This window comes from Sturnira hondurensis, unplaced genomic scaffold, assembly GCF_014824575.4.
Source record: "Sturnira hondurensis isolate 20B ecotype Veracruz unplaced genomic scaffold, ASM1482457v3 Scaffold0000460, whole genome shotgun sequence".
Lineage (NCBI taxonomy): Eukaryota > Metazoa > Chordata > Mammalia > Chiroptera > Phyllostomidae > Sturnira > Sturnira hondurensis.
The window spans coordinates 928,538-951,543 of record NW_028073091.1 but is presented as its reverse complement, the minus strand read 5'-3'; the positions used below and the strand labels follow the sequence as shown (position 1 = coordinate 951,543).

Genomic DNA, 23,006 nt, shown 5'->3' with positions numbered 1-23,006 from the left:
ATGTAGTCTTTTGTGTCTTTTTTTCACTTAGCATTATGTTTTCAGGGTTGATTCATTTTGTATGTATAGTACTTCATGCAGGTGAAGTACTATATGTACATAGTCCAAAATGTGGTTCATTACTTTCTATGCCTGAATAATATTTCATTGTATGGATATACCACATTCTATCTTTTATCATTGATGTAAATTTGGATTGTTACTGTTTGGATATTGTGGACAGTGCTGCTTGGGATATTCATGTACATGTTTTTTGTGAACATATGTTTTCATTAGGAGTGGAATTGCTGGATCATATGGTAATTCTGTAATTAACATTTTGAGGAACTAGCAAACTTTTCCAAAGTGGCTACAAAATTTACATTCCCACCTATGAGGTGTGAGGGCTTCAATTTCTTAACATCCTGACCAGAACTTGTTATTGTTTGTGTTTGCAGCCATCCTGGTGCTTGTCAAGGGATGTTGTGGCTTGTGGCTTTGATTTGGATTTGCTTGATGGTTAGTGATTTTGAGTATCTTTTCATCTGCTTATGTGTATATCTTTTGGCCATGTGTATATCTTTTTTAGAGAAACGTTTTCTCAAATCCTCTGCCCGTTTTAATTGCATTGTCTTTTGACTGTTGAATTATAAGATTCTTTATATATTCTGGATGTAGATTCCTTATCACATACTTGATTTGCAAGTATTTTCTCCTGTTTTGTGGGTTATCTTTTCACTTTAATGGTTTATTTTGAAGAACCCTCATTTTTTGATGTAGTTCGGTTTATGTATTTGTCTCTTTTATTGCTGTGCCTTTGGATCATACCTAAGAAACTCACTTAACCTACGGTCACAGTGATTTATACCTGTTTTCTTCTAGAGTTGTATGGTTTTAGCTATTGTATTTGTTTCTGTGATCTGTTTTGAATTAGATTTTGTATGCAGTGTGAGGTAATTGGTTAACTTTTGCCTGTGGCTATCCAGCATCCTAGCAGTATTGGTTGAAAAGACTATTCTTTCACCACTGAATTGGTTTGGCACCCTTGTAGAAGATTAATTGACTATAAATTGCTTCTTGGCCTTTTGGCTAAGATTAAGTGAGAATTAATTGACCACAAATAAGAGTTTATTTCAGAACTTTTAGTAGAGTCTCATTTATCTACATGTCTGCCTTTATGCCAGTACCATACTGTTTGATTACTGTACCTTTGTAGTAAAATTTGATTTGGATAGTGTAAGTTCTCTGACTTTTGTTCTTTTCTGTTTTGTCTATTCTAGACTCTTGTATAACCATGTGAATTACAGGATAAGCTTGTGAAATTCTGCAAGAGAGGCAGCTGGGGTTTCAATAAGGCTTGCATTTAATTAGGTACATCAATTCGGGCATTATTGCCATCTTAACAATGTAAGTTTTCCTTGTCATGAACATGGAGTAATTTTTTTGTTCAGGGTAGTTTTCAGGGTAACACAAAGTTTGCACTTCATGTGTTAAATTTACTCTTATTTTCTTTGGATGCTATCGTAAATGGAATTGTTTTCTTAGTTTCATTTTCAGATTGTTGATTCCTGTTGTAATGCAATTATTTTTGTATGTTTGTCTTGTACTGTGCAACTTTGCTGAACTTGCTTATTTGTTCTCATTGGATTTTAGTGGATATTCTTAGTATTAATATATACAGATCATGTCATCTGTAAGTAGAGGTAATTTTACTTTGTTTCCAATCTGATTTTCTTGTTTCTTTCTCTAGTCTCATCTGCCTGGAGGGAGCCTCCATTATATTGTTGAATAGGAATACTAAGATCAAACATTGTTGTCTTGCTCCCATTTTGCTATCTTAGGAGGAAGGCATTCGGTCTTTAATCATTGAGTATGATGTTACCTTTGGCTTTTTGGAGATACCCTTTATCAGATTGAAGAAGCTTCCATGTAGTCATAGTCCAAGTGTTTTATTATTTTGAATTTTGTCAAATACTTTTTTGGCATCTATTGAGATGATTGTATGATTTTTCTTGTTTAGCCTGTTCATGTGATGGTTTATGTTAATTGGTTTTCAAATACTGAATCCATCTTGCATACCTGTAGTAAATCCCACTTGGTTGTGGTATATAATTCCTTTTATACATTTGGGTTTGATTTGCTAATACTTTGTTGAGGATTTTTTAAAAAAATTTTAAAGATTTTATTTATTTATCTTTAGAAGGGAAGGGAAGGAGAGAGGGAGAGAAATATCAGTGTGCAGTTGCCTCTGGTGTGTCCCCTGCTGGGAACTGGCCTGCAACCCAGGCATGTGCCCTGACTGGGAATCAAACCGAGATCCTTTGGTTTGCAGGTCCTCGCTCAATCCACTGAGCTACGCCAGCCAGGGAGGATTTTTGTATTTACATTCATGAAACATGGTGGTCTTTAGTTTTCCCTTCTTATGATGTCTTTGTCTGGTTTTGTTATGAGGGCAACACTGGTTTCATAGTGAGCTAGAAGTGCTCCTTCTGCTTCTACATTCTGGAAGAGATTATAGAGAAATTATATCACTTTATTTTTCAGTGTTTTAGTAGAATTCACCTGTAAAATTATGTATATCTCATATTTTCTTTATCTTTTTAAAATTATTGTTCAAGTACAGTTGTCCCCATCTCTTTCCCACCAATCTCCCCCACCCCAGTCCATCCCCACCTCCCACCCTGGATCCTACCCCTTTCAGTTTATCCCTGTGTCTTTTATACATACTCTTTGATGACCCTTCCCATTTCCTCCTCCATCCTCCCCTTTGGTTACTGTCAATTTGTTCTTTATCTCAATATCTGGTTATATTATGCTTGCTTGTTTGTTTTTTTGATTAGGTTCCATTTATAGGTAAGATCATATGGCATTTGTCTCTCCCTACCTAGCTTATTTCACTTAGCATAATGCTCTCCATCCATCCATGCTGTTGCAAGGGTAGGAGCTCCTTCTTTTCTTTTTACTATGTAGAATTCCATTGTGTAAATGTGTCGGGAGCTGTCCAACAACTGTCCCTTGACACAGTCGGGATGGATGAGATGCATCTGCATAGCAGAGGCAACTGTGCCTGGATTTCCTGTTTATCTCTCCTTGCATGTTTGTTTTTGTGATTAATAAGTGGTGGGATTTTTAGACACTTGCATTTCAGGTTCAATGATCCACATAATTCCAATGAAATTGTACAAAATAATTTCCTGGCCAGAGAACAAAGTTCCCCCCTAATGAAGTAGCCCCTGAATATCTAAAAGTTGATGGAGTAACAACCCCTCCTCTACCTTGGACAGGAATATGTATTAATTAGAAGTATACAGGCAAATGAACAGGAGAAGTTGGTTAGCTACTACAAACTAAGCATGTAGAAACAATTACCAAGGAGTCAGAGTCTATATTACATAAAGAAACATTTAGACAGAAAGATAGATAGCTAAGTTAGACATCACAGAGGCCTTATAATAAATTTTTCTATAACCTCTGCTTGGTCTAGCGTACCCTCTTGCCCCATGCCAAATTCTAAGAACTTTAATAAACAATAAGACATTTAAACTCTGTACATACAGCTATTTCAAATTATCTGATTAATGGCTCTCCTGGTCAAACAACCTTTGTTTAACATAACCGAAACTATGGAAATTCTTGTACTTTTCCTAGTTACCTGTTTGTTTTTTCTGCTTAACTGATCACACCATGCACCTGTTCCTTTAATGTTATATAACAATCTCTATAAAAATAAAACCTAAATCAAACTCTGAGAGTTCAGTCAGACCCACAGAGGCTGGCTGTTCTCCAGCATCCAATTGGGTGTCTGACTCTTCATTCGTTGCCTGTGCTGTCTGTTCTTCAGGGACCTTGAACCCTGCTGAGGCTGGACCCCAGCATAAATGTACCATAGTGTTTTGATCCACTCATTTACTGATGGGCATTTAGGTTGCTTCCAGCACTTTGCTATTGTAAATTGTGTTGCTATGAACATTGAGGTGCATAGGTTCTTTGGACTGGTGTTTCAGGATTCCTAGGGTATAATTCCAGCTGTGGAGTTGCCAGGTCAGGAGGCAGATCTATTTTTAGTTTTCTGGGGAAATTCCATACTGTTTTTCACCGTGGCTGCACCAGTCTGAATTCCCACCAACAGTGTACTGGGGTTCCCTTTTCTCCACCACCTGGCCAGCACTCATTGTTTGTTGATTTGTTTGTGATGGTCATTCTGACCCATGTGAAGTGGGGTCTGTGGTTTTAATTTGCATCTCTCTGATGGCTGGTGATGCTGAACATCCTTTCATATGTCTCTGTATGTCCTCCTTGGAAAAGTATCTGCTCAGGTCCTTTGCCCAATTTTTCCCCTCACTTAAGTGACTTTTTAGTCCCAGCATTTAGTTATTTATTTTTAACATATTTTATTGGTTATGCTATTATAGCTGTCCGATTTTTTCCTCCCCTTTAGTCCCCCGTGCCCTGTACACCCCCTCCCACCATCATTCCTTCACCTTAGTTCATGTCCATGGGTTGTAAATATAAGTTCTTTGGCTTCTCCATTTCCCATACTATTCTTAACCTCCCCCTATCTATTTTGTACCTACTATTTATTCTTCTTATTCCCTGTACCGTTTCCCACATGCTTCCCCCACCCCCTCCCTGCTTATAACCCTCCATGTGATCTCCATTTCTGTGATTCTGTTCCTGCTCTAGTTGTTTGCTTAGTTTTGTTTTTTAGGTTTAGTTGTTGATAGTTGTGAGTTTGTTGTCATTTTACTCTTCATAATTTTGTATTCTTTTTCTTAGATAAGTCCTTTTAACATTTCATATAATAAGGGCTTGGTGATGATGAACTCCTTTAGCTTGACCTTATCTAGGAAGCACTTTATCTGCCTTTCCATTCTAAGTGATTTCTTTGCTGGCTAGAGTAATCTTGGATGTAGGTCCTTGCCTTTCATGACTTGGAATACTTCTTTCCAGCCCCTTCTTGCCTGTAAGGTCTCTTTTGAGAAATCAGCTGACAGTCTCATGGGAACTCCTTCATAGATAACTGTCTCCTTTTCTCTTGCTGCTTTTAAGATTTTCTCCTTATCTTTAATCTTGGGTAATGTAATTCTGATGTGCCTTAGTGTGTGCTTCCTTGGATCCAACTTCTTTGGGACTCTCTGAGCTTCATGGACTTCCTGAAGTCTGTTTCCTTTGCCATATTAAGGAAGTTCTCTGTTATGCTTTCAAATAAGTTTTCAATTTCTTGCTCATGCTCTTCTTCTGGCATCCCTGATTCAGATGTTATAATGTTTAAAGTTGTCCTGGAGGTTCCTAAGCCTCTCCTTGAATTCTTGCTTCTTCTTTCTGTTCTGGATGAATGCTTATTTCTTCCTTTTGCTCCAAACCATTGATTTGAGTCTCAGGTTCCTTCTCGTCACTGTTGGTTTCCTGTTCATTTTCCTTTATTTCACTTTCATAGCCTTCACTTCTTTCTCTATTTTGTGACCATACTTAACCATTTCTGTGAGCCTCCTGATTACCAGTGTTTTGAACTCTGCATCCAATAGGTTAGCTTAATTCTATTTTTGGAGATTTCATTTGTTTTTTCTTAAGCCCTGTTTCTTTTCTCTCCACATGCCTGTTACCTAGCAAGAGGCAGAGCCTCAGGTATTCAAACGTAAGTGGCCCAGTTATGGTGCTGTACGTGGGGGAGGAGTCGGAGAGGGAACAATACTGCTTGCTTTGTTCTGGTTGCTGGAACTCTGCCTTGCGGGGTCTGTCTCAGGTCTGTCTGGCTCCTCAGTTGTTCCTTCTGGTTTATCCACATTCAAATGGGGGACTACTTGGTTTGCCAGCTGCTGCCTTGCCTGCCACAGTCCTCCAGCCAATGCCTTGCCGTGAGTCCTCTCCCCTTGGCTGCCCTCTCTACACCTCCTACCAGTCTGAATGTTTCTTCTTTAACTCCTTGGTTGTTGGTCTTTCATACAGTACAGTTCTCTGGCAGTTCTGGTTATTTTTTGTTTTTAAATTTGTTGTTCTTTTGGTTTTGCAAGGAGGCAAAGTGTATCTACCTATTCCTCCATCTTGGCTGGAAATTCTTTGCCCATTTTTTGTTTGAGTTGTCTTTCTGGAGTGGAGTTGTGTGAGTTCTCTCTGCATTTTGGAGATCAAACCTTTGTCCGAGGTATCATGTGCAAATATATTTTCTCATGCTGTTGTTTACATTTTACCGATGTTTTCTTTATCCATGCAGAAGCTTTTTATTTTGATGAAGTACCATTTGTTTATTATTTCCTTTATGCCCCTTGCTCTAGGGGATATGTCAGTGAAAATATTGGTCTATGGAATATCTGAGATTTTGTTGCCTATTATTCTCCTCTGGTACTTGTATGGTTCTGTGACTTACAAATCTTTTCATCTACCTTGAGTTTATTTTGGTGTATGGTGTAAGTTGGTAGTTGAGTTTCATTTTTTTGCCTGTAGCTGTCCAGATCTCCCAATACCATTTGTTGAAGAGGCTATATTTACCTCATTTTATACTTCTGCCCCCTTTGTTGAATATTAATTGACTGTAGAGACTTGGGTTTATTTCTGGGCTCTCTGTTCTGTTTCATTGATCTATGTGTCTGTTCTTATGCCAGTACCAAGCTGTTTTTTTTTTTAAGATTTTATTTATTTATCTTAGAGGAGAAGGGAAGGAGAGAGGGAGAGAAATATCAATGTATGGTTGCCTCTCATTTGTCCCCCACTGGGAACTTGCCCGCAACCCAGGCATGTGCCCTGACTGGGAATCGAACCATGATCTTTTGGTTCGCAGGCCTGTGCTCAATCCACTGAGCTACACCAGCCAGGGCAGTACCAGGCTGTTTTGATTGCTGTGACCCTGTAATATATCTTGATTTCAGGTATTGTGATCCCTCCTACTTTGTTCTTATATCTGATATTTTCTGTTTTTGAAGATTATTTGTTGATTCAGTTTTTTAAATTGATGTAGGCCTATTCAATTTATATATATTTTGTGTGAGTTCTGATATATTGTGTCTTTCAAAGAAACCTTCCACTTTATTTAAATTATCAAATTTGTGGGCATAGAGTTATTTTAATAGCCCTTTGTCATGTATATGATATCAGTGGAATTCATTAATGATGATCTCTTCCATTTCTGATGTTAGTCATTTGTATTTTCTCTTTTTTCCCCAAGGTTAGCCAAGCTAAAGTCTTATCAATTTACTGATATTTTTAAAGAACCAGGTTTTGATGGGTTGATTCTTTCCTACTTATTTTCTATTTTTAGTTTCATTGCTTTCTGCTATTTTTTCTTTTCAATTATTTTAGATTTGAATTGCTTTTGTTCTAAGTTTTTAAGGTGGAAACTTAGATTATCAATTGCAATGGTTCTTAATATATGCACCTAGTGCTGTAAATTTCCTCTAAGCACTGCTTTTGCTGTATCCCACAAATTTTGAAAAGTTGTATTTTTATTCTCATTTATTTTTTATTTTTTAAAAGATATTATTTATTTATCCTTAGAGAGGAAGGGAAGGAGAGAGGGAGAGAAGTATCAATGTATGGTTGCCTCTCGTGTTTCTCCTGCTGGGAATTGGCCTGCAACCCAGGCATATGCCCTGACTGGGGATCGAACCGTGATACTCTGGTTCACAGGCCCGTGCTCAATCCACTGAATTATACCAGCTATACCACTGAGAATAATACCAGGTTATTCTCACTTACTAAAAATATTTTAAGTTTCCCTTGAGATTTTTTTTTAACTTTTGTGGTATTTAGAAATACCTTACTTAATCTCCAAGTATTTTGGTATTTTCCAGCAGTCTTAATGTTACTGATTTCTACTTTATTTCTTTTGTGATCTAAGAGCATACTTCAATATGATGTTTATTGTTTAAAATTTGTTGTGTTTTGGGCCCAGAATGTGGTCTGCATTGGTGAATGTGTAATCTGTTTTTGGCTCAAGTGGTATATATTCAGTTAGATCTAGTTTTAAGTTGTAGTTGAATGGTGTTGTTCCATTCAATTATACCCTTAACTGTTTTTGTGCCTTACTGGATCCTTCAATTACTGATAGAGGCAAGTTGAAATCAGTGTATTACCTGCAATTTGTCAGTATTAAATTTCTGATGTTTATAAAATATTTTAAGTAAAACAATATATTTGATCAAATTTTTTAAAAAACCTGTGGAAGGGTGTTATTCCTTCACTTTCAGGCCATTTCATCAAAAGTAAGGATTAAATATCTCTTCAGTCCTTGCTGTGAACGATAATTTTATTTACTGCCTTTCTTGTTGTTTTACCTGTATAATTATTTTTAGACAGGACCTGGACTCCTCTTGATGTAAGATGAGAAAATGAAATGTTTCCTATTTTATTTCTTTCATCTTCTACCTTCCAATTTCTGTTATTTGTAACTTTAGTTTATATTATTCAAGTATATGATAGTTACATTTTGTTCTCTTATAATTAGTCAATGCTTTATCTATAGGTTAACTATAAACAGGGCTTACAATATCACTGATAATAGTTATGTTGATATTATCTTCACTGTGTATCTCCAGAAACAGTCTTGCTCCCATGTCCCCTCTGTCACCCAAAGCCTTGCACTGTCATCTCTCATCTGGACCTCTGCAGTAGTTTCTTGGTTGGTATTTTCCGGGATACTTTTTTTTTGATATATTGAGATGAAATTTATATAATAGAGAATTTACATTTTTAATCTTTTAAATTGTACAACTTAGTGGTTTTTAGTTTACTCACCATGTTCTACAGCCGTCACCACTGTCTAATTACGGAATACTTACATTTACTCCAAAACAAATCCAAACCCCTTAGTCCCTCCTCATTTCTCTCTCCCTGAAATTTCCAGAAAACCACTAATCTCCTTTTTGTCTTCATGGATGTGTCTGTACTGTCTCACAAAATAGATTCAAACCATATGTGGCTTGAAGTATCTGGCTTCTTTCATAAACCCTGATGTTTTCAGGGTTTATCTATATTATAGCATGTACAAGTACTTTAGCCCTTTTTATGGCTGACTATATTCCTTGGTATGGGTATACCACATGTGGTTTGTTTCTTCCTTTTCAACATTATGAATAATGCTTCTAAACACTTGCATACAATTATTTGTTTGAATATATGTTTTCTTTTCTTTTTTTTCTTTCTCATTTATTTTTTTAATTTACTTATTCATCAATTTTATTTTTTATTTTTATTTTCAATTTTTTTATTTAATTATTTTTCAAGTATAGTTTTCTATTACTCCCATCCCATCCCACCCCCCATCCTCCACCGTCCCTCCCATTTCCACCCTTCTCAGTTGTTGTCCATGTATCCTTTATATAGGTTCCTCTAAATCCCTCCCTTATTTCCCCTGAAATTCCCTCCCCTCTCCCCTCTGGTCACTGTCAGCCTGTTCTCTATTTCAGTGTCTTTGGTTATATTTTGCTTGCTTGTTTGCTTTGTTGTTTAGCTTCCTGTTAGAGGTGAGATCATATGGTATTTGTCCTTCAACACCTGGCTTATTTCACTCAGCATAATGCTTTCCAGTTCCATCCATGTTGTTGCAAAAGGTAGGAGCTCCTTCTTTCTTTCTGCAGCATAAAATTCCATTGTGTATATGTACCATAGTTTTTTGATCCATTCATTTACTGACGGGCACCTAGGTTGCTTCCAACTCTTGGCTATTGTAAATTGTGCTGCTATGAACATTGGGGTGCATAGGTTCTTTGGGATTGGTGTTTTAGGGTTCTTAGGATACAATCCCAGCAGTGGAATTGCTGGGTCAAAAGGCAAGTCCAATTTTAGTTTTCTGAGAAAATTCCATACTGTTTTCCATAATGGTTGTACCAGTCTGCAATCCCACCAACAGTGGACCAGAGTCCCCTTTTCCCCACACCCTCTCCAACATTTGTTGTTTATTGCTTTGTTTATGATAGCCATTCTCACCGGTGTAAAGTGGTATCTCATTGTAGTTTTAATTTGCATCTCTCTGATAGCTAGTGATATTGAGCATCTTTTCATGTGTCTCTGGATCCTCTGTATGTCCTCCTTGCAGAAGTGTCTGTTCAAGTCCTTTCCCCATTTTTTAATTGGGTTAGTTGTCTTCTTAGAGTGAAGTCGTGTGAGTTCTTTGTATATTTTGGAGATTAAACCTTTGTCTGAGGTATCATTGGCAAATATGTTTTCCCATACAGTTGGTTGTCTTTTTATTTTAATGCTGTTTTCTTTAGCTGCGCAGAAGCTTTTTATTTTGATGAGATCCCATTTGTTTATTCTTTCCTTTATAGTCCTTGCTCTAGGGGACATATCAGTAAAAATGTTGCTGCGTGAAATATCTGAGATTTTCCTGCCAATGTTCTCCTCTAGGACTTTAATGGTGTCATGGCTTATATTTAAGTCTTTTATCCACCTTGAATTTATTTTGGTGTATGATGTAAGTTGGTGCTCGAGTTTCATTTTTTTGCATGTAGCTGTCCAGTTCTCCCAACACCATTTGTTGAAGAGGCTATCTTTACCCCATTTTATGATACTGCCCCCTTTGTCGAATATTAATTGACTGTAGAGATTTGGGTTTATTTCTGGGTTCTCTATTCTGTTCCATTGGTCTATGTGCCTGTTTTTATGCCAGTACCAGGCTGTTTTGATTACAGTGGCCTTGTAATACAGTTTGATATCAGGTATTGTGATCCCTCCTACTTTGTTCTTCTTTCTTAACATTGCAGCTGCTATTCGGGGTCTTTTATGGTTCCATATAAATTTTTGAAGTGTTTGTTCTATGTCTGTGAAATATGCCATTGGTACTTTAATAGGTATTGCATTGAATCTGTAAATTGCTTTGGGTAGTATGGACATTTTGATGATGTTAATTCTTCCAATCCATGAACACGGTATACGTCTCCATTTGTTTGTGTCTTCCTTGATTTCTGTCTTCAGTGTTGTGTAATTTTCTGCATACAGGTCTTTAACCTCCTTGGTTAGATTTATTCCCAGATATTTTATTTTTCTTTTTGCTATATCGAATGGGATTTTTTTCTTGATTTCTGCTTCTGCTGATTCATTGTTAGTATACAGAAATGCCTTTGATTTCTGGATATTGACTTTGTATCCCGCTGTTTTGCCAAATTCATTTATTAGTTCCAGCAGTTTTTTGGTAGAGTCTATAGGATTTTCCATGTACACTATCATGTCATCTGCAAACAGTGACAGTTTTGTTTCCTCCTTTCCGATTTGGATGCCTTTTATTTCCTTTTCTTGTCTGATTGCTGTGGCTAGAACTTCCAATACTATATTAAATAGAAGTGGTGAAAGTGGACAACCTTGTCTTGTTCCTGATCTTAGTGGAAAAGCTTTCAGTTTTTGCCCATTCAGTATGATGTTGGCTGTAGGTCTTTCATATATGGCCTTTATTATATTGAGGAATGCTCCCTCTATTCCCACTTTGCTGAGTACCTTTATCATAAATGGGTGTTGTACCTTATCAAAAGCTTTTTCCGCGTCTATTGATATGACCATGTGGTTTTTGTCCTTGCTTTTGTTTATGTGGTGTATTACATTTACTGATTTGCGGATATTGAACCATCCTTGCATCCCTGGGATGAATCCCACTTGGTCATGGTGTATGATCTTTTTGATGTATTGTTGGATGCGATTTGCCAATATTTTGTTGAGGATTTTAGCATCTATGTTCATCAGTGATATTGGCCTAAAGTTTTCTTTCTTTGTTGTGTCTCTATCTGGTTTTGGAATTAGGATAATGCTCGCTTCATAAAAAGAGTTTGGGAGTTTCCCATCATTTTGGATTTTTTGGAATAGTCTGTGAAGAATAGGGGTTAGCTCTTCCTTAAACGCTTTGTAGAATTCTCCTGTGAAACCATCTGGTCCGGGGCTTTTGTGTGATGGGAGTTTTTTGATTACTGCTTCAATTTCATTTGCTGTTATTGGTCTGTTCAGGCTTTCTACTTCTTCTTCATTGAGTTTTGGAAGATTATATTTTTCTAGAAATTTGTCCATTTCACCTAGGTTTTCAAATTTCTTGGCATACAGTTCTTCATAGTAATTCCTTACAATCCCTTCTATTTCTGTGGTATCAGTTGTAATCTCTCCTCTTTCATTTCTGATTGTGTTTATTTGTGTCCTCTCTCTTCTTTTCTTAATGAGCCTACTTAAAGGCTTGTCTATTTTGTTTATCTTTTCAAAAAACCAACTCTTGGATTCATTGATCCTTATAATTGTGCTTTTGGTCTCTATGTCATTTAATTCTGCTCTGATCTTGGTTATTTCCTTCCTTGTACTTGCTCTGGGCTGTCTTTGTTGTTGTTCTTCGAGTTCTTGCAGGCGTCGGGTTAGGTTGTTTGTTTGAAATGTTTCTATTTTCTTTAGGTAAGCCTGTATTGCTATGAACTTCCCTCTCAGGACTGCCTTGGCCGTGTCCCATAAGTTTTGGGTTGTTGTGAGTTCATTTTCATTTGTTTCCAGAAACTTTTTGATTTCTTCCCTAATTTCAATCTTGACCCATTCGTTGTTTAATAGCATACCATTCAGTCTCCATGATTTTGGATGTTTGGGGTTTTTTCCTGTGGGGTTGGTTTCTAATTTCAGTCCCTTGTGGTCAGAGAAAATGCTTGGTATGATTTCAATTTTCTTGAATTTGTTGAGGTTCATTTTGTGTCCTACCATGTGGTCTATCTTTGAAAATGTTCCATGTGCATTTGAAAAGAATGTGTATTTAGCTTCTTTGGGATGAAGCGCTCTATATATATCAGTCAAGTCCATTTCTTCTAGAGTTTCATTTAATGCTGCTATATCTTTGTTGATATTTTGTTTGGAAGATCTGTCCATTTTTGACAGTGGGGTGTTAAAATCCCCTACTATAATTGTGTTGCTGTCAATATCTTTCTTGAAGTCTTCTAGGATTTTTCTTATATATTTGGGTGCTCCTATGTTGGGTGCATATATATTTATGATGTTAATGTCTTCGTGCTGGATTCTTCCCTTGAGCAATATGAAGTGACCTTCTGGGTCTCTCTTTATGGCCCTTTTTTTGAAGTCTATTTTGTCTGATATTAGAATTGCTACCCCGGCTTTTTTTTCTTGTCCATTTGCTTGGAAAATTTGTTTCCAGCCTTTCACTTTTAGTCTGTGATGGTCTTTTGTCCTGAGGTGGGTCTCCTGTAGGCAGCATATGTGTGGGTCATGCTTTCTTATCCATTCAGCTATTCTATGTCTTTTGATTGGAGCATTTAATCCATTTACATTCAAGGTTATTATTGATAGGGACTTATTCATTGCCATTTTTGTACCACAGTTCCTCTCTGTCTCTCTCTTTTCCTTCCTTTCCTTAAAGCAGCCCTTTTAGTATTTCTTGTAGAGCTGGTTTGGTGGAGGCATATTCTTTTAGACTTCTTTTGTCTTGGAAGCTCTTTATTTGGCCTTCTATCTTGATTGAGAGCCTTGCTGGGTAAAGTAGCCTTGGTTGTAGGCCTCTGGTTCTCATTACTTGAAATATTTCTTGCCATTCTCTTCTTGCTTGGAGTGTTTCCATTGAGAAGTCAGTAGCTAACCTTATTGGGGCTCCCTTGTATGTTACTTCCTTTTTCTCCCTTGCTGCCTTTAGGATTCTCTCTTTGTCTTGAAATTTTGCCATTTTAATGATGATGTGTCTTGAAGTGGGCCTCTTTGGGTTCCTCTTGAATGGGACTCTCTGTGATTCCTGGATTCGTGTAACTTTTTCTCTCATCAAATTAGGAAAATTTTCCATCATTACTCTTTCAAATAGGTTTTCTATCCCTTGTTCTTCTTCTTCTCCTTCTGGTATTCCTATTATTCGGATATTATTACGTTTCATATTATCTTGCATTTCTCTTAGTCCATCTTCATTCTTTTTGAGCCTCTTTTCCCTTTCTTGCTCTTTCTGGGAGATTCTTTCTACTGTGTCCTCCAACTCACTGATCCGATCTTCTGCCTCATCGATCCTGCTTTTCATTCCTTCTACTGTGTTCTTCAGTTCCGAAATTGTATTCTTCATTTCCTCTTGTCCTTTGGTGATAGTTTCTATTTCCTTTTTCATGTTGATATAGTTTGCGGAGAGCTCATGGTAGCTCCCCTCTAGTTTCTGGTAGCTCCCCTCTAGTTTCTGGTAGCTCATTGTGAGCTCTTTGAATTTCCTGATAACTAGTGCTTTGAATTCAATATCTGATAGCTGACTTGCCTCTCTTTCATCTAACATTATTTCTGAGACTTCCACCTTTTCTTTCATTTGGGCATTGTTTCTTTGTCTTCCCATTGCTTATGAGACTCTTCTTGTTAGCTTCAGCTTCTTAAATTGATCTGTTCTGACTCCCTAGGTTTATGGTGTGAACTTCTGTGGTAGAATTCCTGTGAAATTCAGTGGTACAGTCTCCTGCAGGTATCTTGATGTTCTCTGCTTCCACCTACTCCTTTCTTTGTGTGTGTGTGATCAGCTGGAGGGGGAGGCAAAATGGTTTATGACAGCAGGAGAGTACTTTATGATATTTACAGTCACAGCTGGCAGAGAAGAGATAGAAGATCTTTAGGCTCTATATAGTGTTAACTGTAATCTTCAACCCAATTTGCCACCTCTAGGAAAGGATAGACCAAAGATAAGTCTCTTGTTGGGGAGGGAAGGCTTGTGAGTTGTATCTAGAAAGCAGTGAGGTTGCGGGTGGTCAGATTTTGAGGTAAGGTGAGAGTAAAGAATAGTAAATAGACGTAGCGTGTGAGCAAGTAGAGTTAATCACTACAGTAATAGAATTCAGGAACCTGTAAAGTGGGCTAAGACTGGAGAGATGTGTTGTGAAGTATTTACAGTGGTATAGAAAGCAACAAACAAACACACACAAAAAGGGCAAGAGAAGTGAGGAAAAAAGCAATAAGTTTGGGGTGAAATGTAGAGGGACTAAGACAGGAAAAAAGAAAGGAGAGGAACAGAGTACTGAAAGATCCAGCAACAATAAAATTAAAAAATATATATGATTACTGAAAAAAGTTTAAAAATAAAAGTAAAAAACAAAAACAAAAAAACAAAAAAAAACCCAACAACAAAAACTCCTTCCTTGTTGGTTTCAAACTGTCCAATCCAGTTTTTCTGGTTTCGGTGGGACCCCTCTGTGGGCTGGGTTGTAGGCCCAGGCGCACACCCGCCCACCAGCCAGGCTACCAGACTGGGGTGCAGGCGCCCGCCCACCTGACAGGCTGCCTTGGTCCCACGGGATCTAGTACTGTCCTGTGGCTGGGTGAGAAGCAAGTCAATCTGCCTTCACAGAACACCTCAGTCTACTTTCCAGTAAAAACTTCTCCAGAAAGCGTGCCTCTGAGCCCCGCCCAATCCCCAACCTGACTGGTTAGACAATGCTCCTCTCAAATTTCCTGGGCTGGCAGGCTGGTGGGCTGGCGACCACAGAGATCACAACTGAACACGGTCCCCTGTCCTTGCCACACTCCCTGTACACCTAGGCAGACAGGTCTCTGCCACCCAGCCCCTCCTAGATGTTGAGGCAGGGAGCCAGCTCTTCCAGGGACCCCGCAGCCGGCCCAATCCTCCACTGGGTGCTGGGCTCCCTATGAGTCCTCAGTGGCACTGGCCACAGACGGAAGCCTCTACACCCCTAACACAGCAGCAGCGGCGGCTCTGAGGCGTTTTGGGCTGGCCCAGGGCAGCCGGTCCTGCCACTGCCACTTTTGTCTTTACTCACAGTTGCTGGGCTCCCGCTGAGTCCTCTGTGGCAGACGCCCGAACGCTGGCTGTAGATAGAAGCCTCTGGGCCCTGGAAGCTGCGGAAGCAGCAGCTCCGAGGTCTTTACGCGCCGGCCAATGGCTGCTGGTCCCGCTGCTGCTGCTTTTGACTTTACTCTGGGGTGCCTGGCTCCCGAGGGCAGCCGGCCCTGCCGCTGCCGCTTTTGTCTTTACTCACAGGTGCTGGGGTCCCAATGAGTCCTCTGTGTCAGACGCCCCTGTTGCTGGGCGCAGGGGCAGCCAAGGCTCCAAGGTCTTTATGCGCCGGCCAATGTCTGCCGTCCTGCCGCCGCCGCCACCGCTGCCGCTGCCCTTGACTTTTCTCAGGGTTGCCGGGCTCCCGATGAGTTCTCCGTGGCAGCTGCCCTTGTCGCTGGGCATAGACGGAAGGAAGCCTCTGGGCTCCAACCGCTGCGGCAGCCGCGGCTCCGAGGTCTTTACTCGCTGGCTAATGGCTGCCGCTGGTCTGGCCGCCTCCGTCCTTACTCGCGTCCCTGAGACCCGAACAACCCCCAGTGGTCTGGTTCGTCACTATCTCTGGTCTCTTATTTTCATAAATGCTGGGGAATTGTTGGTTGGGGAATTGATTGCGCTGTTCTTCTGTAAATCTGCCAGGATTTTCCTCCAAGTGTAGGAGAACTGCAGTCGCTCCGTCCTACTCCGCCGCCATTTTCTCTTTGAATATATGTTTTCATTTATTTTGGGTAGATACCTAGGAGTGGAATCATGTTTATTGTTGGAGGAACCACCGTACTTTTCCACAGCAGCTGCACCATTTTACATTTTCACCAATAATTTACAAGGACTCTGATTTTTCCATATCCTCATTAATGCTTATTTCCCCCCCCTTTTTTTTAGCTATTCTGCTGGTTGTGAACTGAAACCTTGTTGTGGTTTTGATATGTATTTTCCTAAAAACAAATTATGTCGAACATTGTTTCATTGGCTTATTGGCCGTTTATATATTTCCTTTGGGGAAATACCTATTTAAATCTTTTGTTCAGAATTCCATTGAGTTGTTTATCTCTTTTTGTTGTGTAAAATAACAATTCTTTATATAATCTGGATATTAAACCCATAACAAATATATGATTTGTAAATATTTCCTATTCTTTGGGTTGTTTTTTCAGTTTCTTGACAATGTTGATAGGGTGTGATTTATCTGTTTTTTCTTTTGTTGCTTGTGCTTTTGTTGCCATGTTTAGTACACTGTTGCCTAATCCAAGATCATGAAGATTTGTATCTGTGTTACCTCCTAAGAGTGTTATGTATTTCTTAATACATAAAAGTGGTAAATACAACTCTCCTAAGAGAGTTGTATTTCTTAAAATTGTGTCTTCTATTCACTTTGAGGTAAGTTTTGTATATTGTGTGAGGAAAGGATCCAACTCTATTCTTTTCAAGTGAATATCTAGTGTCTCACCACTATTTGTTGAAAAGAATATTCTTTCACTATTGAACCATCTTGGTAACCTTGTCTAAAACCAGTTGAGCATAAATGTGTTTATTTTTGAAGTCTCAAGTCAATCCATTGATCTGTATGTCTCGCCTTATGCTAGTATGACACTGTTAGATAATTGTAGCTTTGTAATAAGTTTGAAATTAGAAACTGTCCCAATTAAGTCCTTCAAATAAGTCTTTCAACTTAGCTCCCTGTTTTTTTTAGATTGCTTTTGACTGGGGTTCTTGCTGTTCCATTTGAATTTTAGTGTCAGTCTTCAACAAATGCAGTTGCAATTTCATTAGAGATGTGTAGGTCAATTTGGGAAGTATTGCCATTTTAACAAATTAACTCTTTTATGAACACTGGATATCCTTAATTTATTAGGTCTTCCTAATTTTTTCAGTGATGTTTTATAGTTTTCAGTGTATAGTCTTGAACTTTCTTGCCCAAGTATTCTCTTCTTTTTGATGCTATTACAGATCTGAATTGTTTTCTTAATTTCATTTTTGGAGTGTTTATTGAGAGTGCATATTCAATAGAACTATAACTGATTTTTCTATATTGATTTTGTATCATGTATCTTTCCTCAGTTCATTTATTTACTCACGTAATTTGGGGTGGATTCTTTGGAATTTTCTCTAAGGAAGATATGTCATCTCTGAGTGGAAATAGTGTTATTTCCTGCCCCCATTCCCACTTCCAGTCTGGATGCCTTTTCTTTCTTTTTCTTGCCTAATTACCTTGGCTAGAATTTGCAGTTAAATTCTGATTAAAAGTGGTAAAAACAGACATCCTTGTCTTGTTTCTTATTTTAGGGGGAAGATTTTCAGTCTTTTATCAGAGAGTATGATAGTGGTTGTGGGTTTTTAAAATAAATACCTTTTATAGGTTTAGAAATTTCCTTTTTTACTCATTTTTGAGGTTTTTATGTTGTAATCATTCAAGTGTGTTGTATTTTATCAAATACTTTTTCTACATCAGTTGAGATTCTTACATGGTTTTAAATTTTTTTCTTTTTTCTTTAATGTGGTGTATTTGATTGGGATAAATTCCACTTGATCATGGTTTATACATCTTTTAATGTGTTGCTGGATTTGGCTTGTTAATATTTTATTGAGGATTTTTACCTTTATATCTATTACTAATACTGGTTAGTAAGTTTCCTAGTATATGAGGTCTGTTCCGAAGGTATCCAGCCATGTAATATGAAAAAATAGAGGCATTTATTGAAGAAGATACAAGATACAAGAAACACTGTACACAGGATGACACCTCAGTCCCCTTCAAAAGCAGGCACCTTGGGACCTCACACAGTTCTCCAAACACCATCAGCTCCCCTGTCTTATTTTCCTGAACCTCAATGATAATAGTCTGAAATCTCTTTCCTTTCGAAGGTGATTTTAGTTTTAGGAAAAGCCAGAAGTCTCAGGGCACCAAATCTGGACTTTAGAGGGGCCTCTCTAGTCACCTGGGTGATTTGATGTTTCACGAAAAAACTGCAGGAGATGTGATGCCTCAGTGGGTGTATTGTTGTGATAAAACTGCCAATCACCAGTTACCCATAGCCGTGGCCTTGTGAATCATCCAAATAGTTTCCACAGAGGAATGTTCAGGCTTAATGCAAAATTTGATGCAGATTTGTTCTACTGGCTCAGTCATTTTGAATGTGATGGCCACACAGTACACATGCTTATTTACTCAATGGCATCTACCACCCCCCACTACTAGTACAGTAAAGTCATCATTGATCACTCATGCACATTCCAGTCCATCCTTCTTGGCTGCCAGATTACATCGATGTTGTGCAAACTATTGTAGTTAAATTAACAATGTATGGACTTTTTCTGGACAGACCCCATCCTTGCTATTAATCTATTCTGTACACTGTGGTCTGAGTGATCTTTTTAAAACACAAGTTTGAACATGGAAATAAATTTCCCCAACTTGATAAAAAGCTGTTGGATATGTATAGCAAACATTATATTAAGTGGTGAAATATTAAAGCATTTTCTTTAAGGCATTGACAAAGTAAGGGAATTTGTTAAACTTGGTAATATTCTGTTTTCACCATAATCAATTATAGTATACTTGTATTGCCCCAGGAAGAAATGCCACACTGTTTAGCTGTCACTGCCCAATTCTTCTATCTCTGCCAGCCCTTCAGGACCACTAATTTACTTTTGATTTGCCTACTCTTGACATTTCGTGTATATGGAATTATACAATATGTGCTCCTTTCTGACTGGTTGCTTTCACTCAGCATTATGTATTCAAGGTTCATCCATGTTGTACATGTGTCAGTCTTTTATCTCTTTCTATTGACAAGTATTACATTGCATGTATATGCCTCATTTTGTTTATTTGTTCATCAGTTGATGGACATTTGTCTTGTTTTCATTTTTTTGAATATTTTTGGATAATACTTCTGATCATCATGGTACAAGTTTTTGTGTAGGCATATGTTTTCATTGGAAATCATTTTTAAGGAAGATACTAAGGCCAAAAGTTTCAAAGGTATACTACATAAAAGTTAAAACAAAATATGATAAACAAGTTGAATTTAATATGTGAGTGAGCCCTGGCTGGTATAGCTCAGTGGATTGAGCACAGGCCTGTGAACCAGAGGATTGCGGTTCGATTCCCAGTCAGGGCACGTGCCTGGGTTGCAGGCCAGTTCCCTGCAGGCCAACTACCAGCAGGGGACGCACAAAAAGGCAACCATACATTGATGTTTCTCTCCCTCTCTCCTTCCCCTCTGAAGGTAAATAAATAAATAAATAAAATAAAAAAATGTGAGTGATAGGGAAAAATCTGTAATATAAATAATGAGTTAATATTTGTAATCTAATTAATTAATCAAAATGCAAAAGATAACTCCATGACAAGATAGGCAAATAACAAGAATAGTTAATCCATGAAAGAAATGACAAGTGATCATTAAATTTGCTTAGCTCAATTGTAGTTCAGAAAATTGGGCGAAACCTGATATAAAATGGCATTATTGTTCCATGTATTTTCAGAGACTTATAATATTAAATGTTGAATGACAGACCACCTCTATTGACCTGAAATGAAATGTACAGAAAACATAAGCTACTCACAGACATAATTTAAAAAAATCCCTAAATATAAAAATATAATGAAAACAAAAGGAAGGTACCTTTTAGTAAAGCAGTCTATTTTAATGTATTGTGTAAGATTTCTGTTGTGATTCTAAAATACAACATAAGATAGGATTTAAGAGAAGTAAGAAGACAAGAAGTCATTTAATCCAAGAAGTAGAGCAGGGGTGTCAAACTCATTTTCACTGGGGGCCAGGTCAACCTTGTGGTTGCCTTCAAAGGGCCACATGTAATTTTAGGACTGTATAAATGTAACTACTTCTTACTTAACTAGGGGCAAGGAGTTCTACATTGGGCCCTTTGAAGGCAAACACAAGGCTGATGTGACTCCTGGTGAAAATGAGTTTGACACCCCTGAAGTAGAGGAAAATAAAAAACATGTTATTGTATAAATAGTTAATAAAATAAAAAGTAATACTGGGTTAGCAATAACATACCAAACTCATTTTTATGTGATAAGAGACTGAGACAGTAGCCTGAATTGAAAAAGGGATAATATGCCAAGATAAATTTTACTTGGTCAGTAAGCAAATGTGATATTCTTATGGATGAGCTGTGCTTTACCTAACAAACATTGAGGCAAAGGAATTCTCTGCTGGGACATGGGAGAGGGTGGCCACAGAATAAATTGTAAGATTCAATTGGTATTGACACCAAGTCGGATGGAAGTTCTCTCTAATAAGTAACTTTAAGTAATATACTTGACAGTGTAGTGAATGTAATTAGACTTACATTCCATACAAAGTGGCACACATAATTGCCACAGGTACATCTAACTGGTCTGAAGAAGCTGAGTTCCAGTTACCTGACTCCTATACATCTTTATAAATAGATTAATACATGTAATGTAAGAATAATTTGTTGGCACAGTGGTGTTTCAGTACAGTGTAGAAGTAGTTTAAAATATATTTGAGTTGATCTTAATGCCAGGTAATTTTGAGTATTTTTTCAGAATTATTGATAATATAAATTCAGATATGTGGGGAAGGGTGTGTCCTTGTGCTGGTTATACCCATGACTGGGGAGAAAGTGTTTCCTAAATATTTAAAATCCAGAAGGTTTTAATATTCATGTTTGTCCCTCATTTTGTCTTTGTAATTTTGTATTTTTTTACTTACAGAGGACTCCCTACATTTGCTTTATGCCCTGCAAATCCTGGATGCATCCTTGGTGACAGTCCAGGATGTTCCTGTACATTTTCCAAATGTGTCCTAAGAGGTGTTTCACTCAAGAGGTCTGCTTTTGTGAATTGATAGGTATTGGGGTTTGACTGGATAGAAATAAGGACAATATTTTGGGGGAGTACCTGGCAAAATTAAGAATACCCAGACCTAGAAATTCCAGTTCTTAATACCTATCAGGTAAATATTGTACTTGTGCATGTATAAATATTCAAGAATGTTTTTGTTTAATTTTTACTGCAATATTGTAGTATTTAGGAGGATTTAGGAACAGTGTAAATACTCATCAAAAGGAGACTAAATAATGGAATCCATTTCACAGAATATTTTGAATTAAATGAATGTCCTGATATAGAAAGATCTTTAAGATCAAATAAAATAAAAGAAATATGTATGAATCTACTTATTAGAACAGCACTAATAGAAGATACTCTGACACCCCATTTATGTAAAATAGCAATGACAGTCCAAATTGTAGTATAAAACTCTTTATTTCCTCATACAAATAACATTTTCTGAAAGGTTACATGTCAACAGATTACTGTGGCTATCCCTGAGGAGGGGAATGGAAGGGGTCCAGGGAAGATTTTCACTTTGTGTGTATTATATTAATTTTGTACAAGTCAAATATTTTTATGTATGTGTATTAAAGTCCCATCCAAGTCTGTATGCTCATCTTTCAGTTGTGTGAACTGAAAAGGAGTAGGGCTGATGTAGTATGAACTTGTTACAGATTCACCAAAGACTTTTATGATGTTTTGTCAAAAGCCTGGAAAAGTCTAAAACAGGGATTTAAGATTAGAATATCAATGTGTAATGCTTTCTGAATTTTGATAAATCTGTTTTGCCTAGTTTATAGGAGGAGGATGCATGACAGTTGATCTCTTGAGAAGCTATTAATCTGAAATAAAATGAGACAATTACAAAACAAAACAATAGTTTGCTGACTACAGCTAAGGTTTCATTCCATTTTGGGGTATCAGTTGCCCATTGATACCTTTGATGGCACAATTATTAGGCACTGGATGATTTATTTTAAATTACAGAGCTAGTTTCCAATTCTTTAAGGAGAATGTGCCCAAAACATCAGGCCGTGGACACAGGACCAAAACTGCTGGAATTAACTATGTTAAAAACATCTTGATGACATTTTACACGTTAGTAAACTGCTGGAATTAACTATGTTAAAAACATCTTGATGACATTTTACATGTTAGTAATAGTGTCAACAGTATTGCATCTAGCATACATTATGGTAACACTGTCCCTTTATGCTAGAAGGAACAAAAATAATTGAATACTTATTGTGTAAGCTTTATTTGTACAGGGTGGGGCAAAAGTAGGTTTATAGTTGTTTGTATGGAAAATAACACAATGATTAATAAATAATAATACAAGAAGAAACTGTTTCATGTATTCACAACTATAAACCTCCTTTTGCCCCACGCTGTATATATCCTATTTAATTCTTACAGCAGCCCCATGGAATTTAGAACTGCAAGTATCTTCACTCAACAGTGTAAGAAACTAATGATCAGAAAGGTTAAATAACTAGT

At 37.5% G+C, this 23,006-nt stretch overlaps 1 protein-coding gene across 6 annotated transcripts in view; it reads left to right on the top strand.

Annotated features, from left to right (window-relative positions):
* AUH (AU RNA binding methylglutaconyl-CoA hydratase) overlaps positions 1–23,006 on the top strand; it is a 206,620-nt gene that overhangs the window by 3,307 nt on the left and 180,307 nt on the right. The window contains exon 2 of one of the 6 annotated variants that reach the window (XM_037041286.1): positions 21,390–21,525. The exons of the other annotated variants lie outside the window; for them this stretch is intronic. Coding sequence (XP_036897181.1) covers positions 21,453–21,525 — 73 coding nt within the window. The 5' untranslated portion in view covers positions 21,390–21,452. The remainder of the gene's footprint in view (positions 1–21,389; positions 21,526–23,006) is intronic. 6 annotated transcript variants of the gene reach the window in all.